Source organism: Taurulus bubalis, assembly GCF_910589615.1.
Source record: "Taurulus bubalis genome assembly, chromosome: 12".
Classification (NCBI taxonomy): Eukaryota; Metazoa; Chordata; class Actinopteri; order Perciformes; family Cottidae; genus Taurulus; species Taurulus bubalis.
Genome location: NC_136600.1, coordinates 25,427,360 through 25,433,569, shown reverse-complemented (window position 1 = coordinate 25,433,569; position 6,210 = coordinate 25,427,360). Strand labels below are relative to the sequence as shown.

Below are 6,210 nucleotides of genomic sequence, written 5' to 3'. Positions count from 1 at the left end.
ATATCAATTATAATACTCATCTCCATGTGTTAACTTTTGATGCTTTGTTGCAGCTCTCCTTTAACTTTTACTCGACCCACCCGGACGCAGAGCTCAAGCTGCTGAGTGGCCGCACCAATGGGCATGGGATCACTTCAGTGGGAGCTCACTGGGGTCAAAGCAACAGTACCTCTGCCTAATGAAGAGCAATTCATAATCCAACACTGATACATTTTCATTATGGGAGAAATCAACCCATCTTTCTATTTAGAAATGATTTAGTTTCTAGTTCTAATGGTTTAATAACACAAAAATAACTGTAATGACTGGTGAATCACTCAGTTTGTGATTCAGGTGAACACACAGGATCTACTAACCGTGTACTTTATGGATGATGCTGTTATGCATCAGATGAAGGAGCTTTAAGTAAAAGCATTTTGCACATCTGGTGTTGCATGTAGTGACAAAGAAAAAATGAAAGTTTGCAAATAATTTAGAAAAGGCAGAATGTGGTCGTCTGTAACGCAAAGTATAGACTCAAAGTTGTTGTGTGTTTTTAATGGTTAGGGAAATGTTTTATCCAAGCTATAATAACTGATGTTGCACGCAACACACTCTTGTATTTCATGTTACATACAAAAAATGAATAAAACAACAAAATACAAGAAAACTTGATGTATGGGCTGACGAAGAAGAAAAAACAATGACAAATATTTCTGGCAAATCCTTTTAAATATTGCACAGTGCAGAATCTGGTCGTCTGTAACACAGCGCATGGACGCAATGTTTTTTTTCCCACACTAGGAACAAACTTCACTTAGATTTACATGAGTGTACTCATGGTTGGAGGAAGCTAAGTACTGCTGTGTGCATGACATCAACATAGTTCTGAAAGGTTATTATAGTTCCTCGTTCACTAAACACACCCTTAGAGATTAAATGCTATTAAAAACCTAACCTGGCAGCTTACAACGAGCCACGGTCCATTAGAGCAGCGGTCCTCATGCTTTTTTGCGCCACGGACCGGTTTCATGTCAGACAATATTTTCATGGACCAGCCTTCATGATGTAGGCGATAAATATGACGCAATAAAATGATACATCCGGCATAAAGACAATTATAAAATGCATAAAAATACAACTCACCATTATGCCGAATTAGTGGGAGCACTGAGCTTGTTTCTCTGGAAGGAGCCTCTTTATGTCCAGTCTACTCTGTAACTTAAACCTTTATGTCCAGTCTACTCTGTAACTTAAACCTTTATGTCCAGTCTACTCTGTAACTTAAACCTTTATGTCCAGTCTACTCTGTAACTTAAACCTTTATGTCCAGTCTACTCTGTAACTTAAACCTTTATGGCGAGTCTACTCTGTAACTTAAACATTTGAACATTTAAAATATTTGTCTTTGTTGTTTCTTCTTCATTACATGCAACCAAACAACAAGTTTTTTTATTTTGTGGATAATAGCGCTTAGATCACAATAGTATATTATAGTATCCTCATGGAATACAACATGTTGCGAGTCACATTTATTATAGCTTCGACAAAACATTTCTCTCACCATTAAAAAGACACCGAAATTATAATCCCATTCATTTTTAGAATATCTCGTACAGTTAGCATTTCTCAACAAACATTTGGTATTCAACACAACATATCTCTGCTTTGTTTCCTTCAGTGCTGTAGGTGTGCACAATGCTTTTACTTAAAGCTCTTTCATCTGATGCATAACAGCATCATCCATAAAGTACACGGTTAGTAGATCCTGTGTGTTCACCTGAATCACAAACTGGGTTGATCTTTAACAGTCACCAGTAATTCTGTTGTTTTTGCTTTGTTAAGAAACCATTCTGGTATAATATTACCCAACATTGCACATATCTTAATACATGTAGCACTATAGCCTAAATAATTCCCTAATAGAAAGATGGGTTGATCTCTCCCATAATGTATATGATCATTAATTGATCTTCATTAGGCCGTGACGACTCCCCAGTGAGCTCCCACTGAAGTGATCCCATTCCCATTGGTGCGGCCACTCAGCAGCTTGAGCTCTGCGTCCGGGTGGATCGAGTAGAAGTTAAAGGAGCGCTGCAACAAAGCATCAAAAGTTAACACATGCAATGAGTATTATAATTGATATTTTATAATTGTAACAAAAACAAAGGAGAGAAGGTATTTACCTGTACTGGCTGGCCGACTATCAGGGCGCGCCCTCTAGAGGTCAAAAACATTATCTGATAGACATAGTTGCTGTGGTATTTGCCAGAGACCTGAAACATGACAGAGAGGTCACATTAACACAGGTGGTACATGTGGTTAGACCTGGATGAGTAATACGTTATATATATTCTACATAATCACGAATGTTATATATATATTATAACATAAATATTACAGAATACATCCAATATATAACAAATGCTACTCCTAATAATAGTCCTTGGACCAGCATAATAAAAATAATTATTTCACATTTCAATAAATGGCAATAAACATTGTCTTCTCAAAATAATTCAATGACACGGCAAAAAAAACAAAATACATGTTTTTTTTTTCTCTCTCTACTCAGACAGAACTAATATTTTAGTATTGGTGGCTCTCTGACCTGAACAATGGTCTCTCCATCAAAGAGCTCCAGCTCTTGTGCAATGCCTACTTTTTTACCGAATACTTCAGACCAAATGCCACCGTTGCGCACCTGGATACTGCAGGGACGGACATAAGAGAGAGGAAACACACTGATTACACACACAAGAGGACATGATCAGAGAGAAAACATCATGCAGTCACAATGACCCTTTGACTGAGAAGAGAAAACTCCAACACCCGTTCAACTGTCAGTAACAGTCTCTGCAGCTCAAGGTCAAACTGAAATAAGGTATAAAAGAGAAAATAAAGGACCTATACCTGCTCTTAGAAATAACCAGTCACCATCCCTTCAGCACTTCAACACTTCAACACTCCCTTTTTTTTGACCCCTTCACCCCACAATAAGTTGAGTCCAGCCCTTAACACATCTGGACAAGAGGGAGGACAGACTGACCCAGCGATGTAAGCGTTGTTGTGCTCCCAGACTCTGATCGCTGTGATCCTTCCATCTCCGGCTGTGGAGAAGGACGTGCCACTACCACCTCCAACAGATTTAGAGTAGGAGTAGTGCATCATGGGAGCTGGAGAATAAAACAAAGATATTAAGTGATGGACTAGAGGAAGCTATTGCTCTTTGACTAAACTTGACTTCACTATAATATACAAAGATCTCAATAGACGCTACATATATTTAAATAAAAAGTATGACATGGGCATAAAAAGACTGAAGATGGGTTGAAACCTGGAGGAAGCTTGCAGAAGCAGCTGGTGCAGAGCACAGCGAAGACCAGGAAGGAAAACATTGTGGAGTGTGAAGGCGTCTGGAGACACTGGAATCAGAAACCAACTCATCATCATCATCATCATAAAATATCAATACTTCTTGAGACATGAAAACAATCGGTCATTTGTTTGTTAATAAGCATAAAGCCATTATAATTTAAATGATGTAGCCACAGTAACCTGCTAATAAAACTCACCTGCAGTCTAGATCTCCTGGAAACAGCTTGAGTTCTGATCGATCAGATGACACTGGCACTTATATACATGTCTGTCCCTCACCACACACACACACCCACACATTCCTTCAGCCACTGATAGCTAAACAATAGCACACACGGTTCTGAGAGTTTTAATTTGAACCAGGAAGAGACAATTATCTTTGAAGTTTCAGTTCATCAAACTTACGGGAACGCCTCTCGTTATTAAACCAGTTTAGGAATTGTTCTTTAATTGGTGCCGCATAAGCGAGCCAATAAGTACAAATGAGCAGAGCTGTAACCTGTGCAACACTATTTTGATTCAGCCTGGGTCACTAAAAAGATCAATTTAGTAGCAGCTTTCATCAGCTTTCACATGATTTATATTTGCACATAGAGATCGCCCAGTTCTCATGAAAAAGTAGATGTTTAACTATAAAATATTTCTAAGCACTTTAGTCTTAAAAGGACTTCTCACCGTGTCCTGGTTCTCCGTGCCGCCCCTCACCTCCAGTGGTTCCAGTAACACGGACTCCAGCGTGGTGTTGACTTCAATCAGATTATAATGGTGTTTGTCTGGCTGCCATGCAGAGGCCCGGGCTTTTGACTTCTACTCCTTACATTTTCACGCAAATATCTGTACTTTCTACTACCTACATTTTAAAAATAGCCTCGTTACTATTTCATTTTGGTTTGTTTTCATTCCGGCTTGTCATCATTCAAAAACACACACAAAAAAACCTCTCCGCCCCGTTGTGCACAGATACACAGGTGAGCAGTGGTAGTAGAAATACTTCGTTCCTGTACTTAAGTAGTTTTTTTGGATATCTGTACTTTTACTTCACTACATTTTGCAAAGAAAACTGGTACTTTTACTCCGATACATTTCCCCTGAAACCTTCGTTACTCGCTACAAAATGAAATCTATCTTAAAAAAATAAATAATCATGAGCCCAACATCGGGGACTGTGGTGGAACACGGACTCCACGCAAGCAGGGTTGGCGAATCAGTGGTCTTAGCTTGCAAGTTGGTTAATCACGTTCATCGGCAATTGCAAACAAGTGCTCTCAAAGCCGTATTTTTCTATGCTAGCTAGCGAGCGACTACATCTACTCGGACTCATTTCATGATGGAAGCAGCAATGGCAGCACCTGCTCCCGCAACCAACAACGGTGGTGACCAACGCCTGTGGCCATATTTAGGCAAAATGTTTTCTTTTGTAGGAGTAAAAGATTCTTCTTACAGGATGAAGTGCCTCTTATGCCTACCGAAAGCTACGGAGATATTGGCCTTCAAAAACTCCCTGTCCAACCTCAGGAAACACATTGAGGTAAATTAAGATTAATCCCATGAGCCGCAACGTTAATGTTTAGTTATCATAAACCTGTTAAGATATCTAGCAGTGCTTCCAACAGGATTGGAGTATATCTTTGGCAAGGGATTTGCAAAAAGCAAAACCTTTTTCACTTTGTCATTATGGGGTGTTGTGTGTAGAATATTGAGGAAACATATTTATTAACGGCTGTAACATTACAAAATGTGGAAAAAGTGAAGCGCTGTGAATACTTTCCAGATGCACTGTATGTTCTTTTGTCAAATTATTAAAGATTACTAGTAAAACTATAAATACTGCACAGTAAAAGTCCTGAGTTAAAATTTTGAAAGAGAGGCTTTATCATTACAATGTACTGACATTTACTTCAGATGGAGCTTTCAATTATACTATTGTGATGCATGGTTCAATGCAGAATAATGCACATGTTTTAATTGTTAACTTCATTGTATTTCGTGATGAATCTGCAGCGTAACCGGTAACATTTCTCAGTCAGGTAAATTATACTACAATGCTTCATTTTTAAGTGCTTTGGGGGACGCTTGAAGGGTTATTTTGAGCAAAAATGAGAATAGAATAAATGATTCAATAATGTAACATCTAAACATCATAACAATCTTCAGCTGCACACACCTTAACATTCCTACTTGACAGCCTCTGGCAGCTCTGAATTACAGGGTGTGCCCATTAAGTTAAAATGACAAATATTTATCCTGAGGGTAACATCATTTGTAAAGGGTGTTTAGCCTGTTTAACATTAACTTGGTAAAGAAGCAGAATAAGTTCTTCGTTCTGCAAATGCTACTGCGGTGACGTAATCTGCCCACAGGAAAACAAACACCTGGCAAAGGTGCTGGAAAAATTCCCGCTACTGTGCGTGCAATGATGACACATGCACAGAAACACACATACACACACGCACACAAACACACTCACAAGGAGAGAACGATAACAGCATTAGTATTAGTGTAACCGGTCAAATTAAACAACGGAAGGCGATGTGCGTTCATGAAAGTCCGTGGGATCTATTTCCCAATTACAAGCGATGTATCTACTGAACAGAAATGTTCATCAGCGTGACTGTATGACTATATTAAAACAAAGACTGGCTTGAATCATAACTGTGTTTTATGATGAATAACTGGTGTTGTGTAATGTGTTTGAAATGCTTGTTAGCGCATCAAAAAATAATGAAATCTACAAAACATCATCTGCAAGTTCAACAAAGATCATGAGTTCTACAGTCTGTTCAGCCCTAGGGTCCCCTAAAATCAAGAACAAATGATGGTATAAATCCCCCCCCCCCAAAAAACACAAAAACA

General features: G+C 38.8%; 1 protein-coding gene across 1 annotated transcript; it reads right to left on the bottom strand.

Moving 5' to 3' along the window:
* Positions 1-521: 521 nt before the first annotated feature.
* LOC306744844 (zymogen granule membrane protein 16-like) lies at positions 522-3,648 on the bottom strand. The gene is made up of 6 exons (XM_079227538.1): positions 3,555-3,648; positions 3,317-3,404; positions 3,029-3,155; positions 2,591-2,690; positions 2,166-2,255; positions 522-2,073 (listed from the first exon to the last, which is right to left on the bottom strand). Exons 2-6 carry the CDS (start codon positions 3,375-3,377, stop codon positions 1,957-1,959), a joined length of 495 nt encoding a protein of 164 aa, XP_079083664.1. The 5' UTR covers positions 3,378-3,404; positions 3,555-3,648; the 3' UTR covers positions 522-1,956.
* Positions 3,649-6,210: the final 2,562 nt, after the last annotated feature.

Excerpts from the sequence above, each read along its gene's own strand:
- LOC306744844 (XM_079227538.1), bottom strand. The coding sequence starts at position 3,377 with ATGTTTTCCTTCCTGGTCTTCGCTGTGCTCTGCACCAGCTGCTTCTGC. Across the intron at positions 2,691-3,028 it reads AACAACGCTTACATCGCTGG|TATCCAGGTGCGCAACGGTG; the intron begins GTCAGTCTGTCC and ends CCGTCCCTGCAG. Across the intron at positions 2,256-2,590 it reads ATGGAGAGACCATTGTTCAG|GTCTCTGGCAAATACCACAG; the intron begins GTCAGAGAGCCA and ends GTCATGTTTCAG.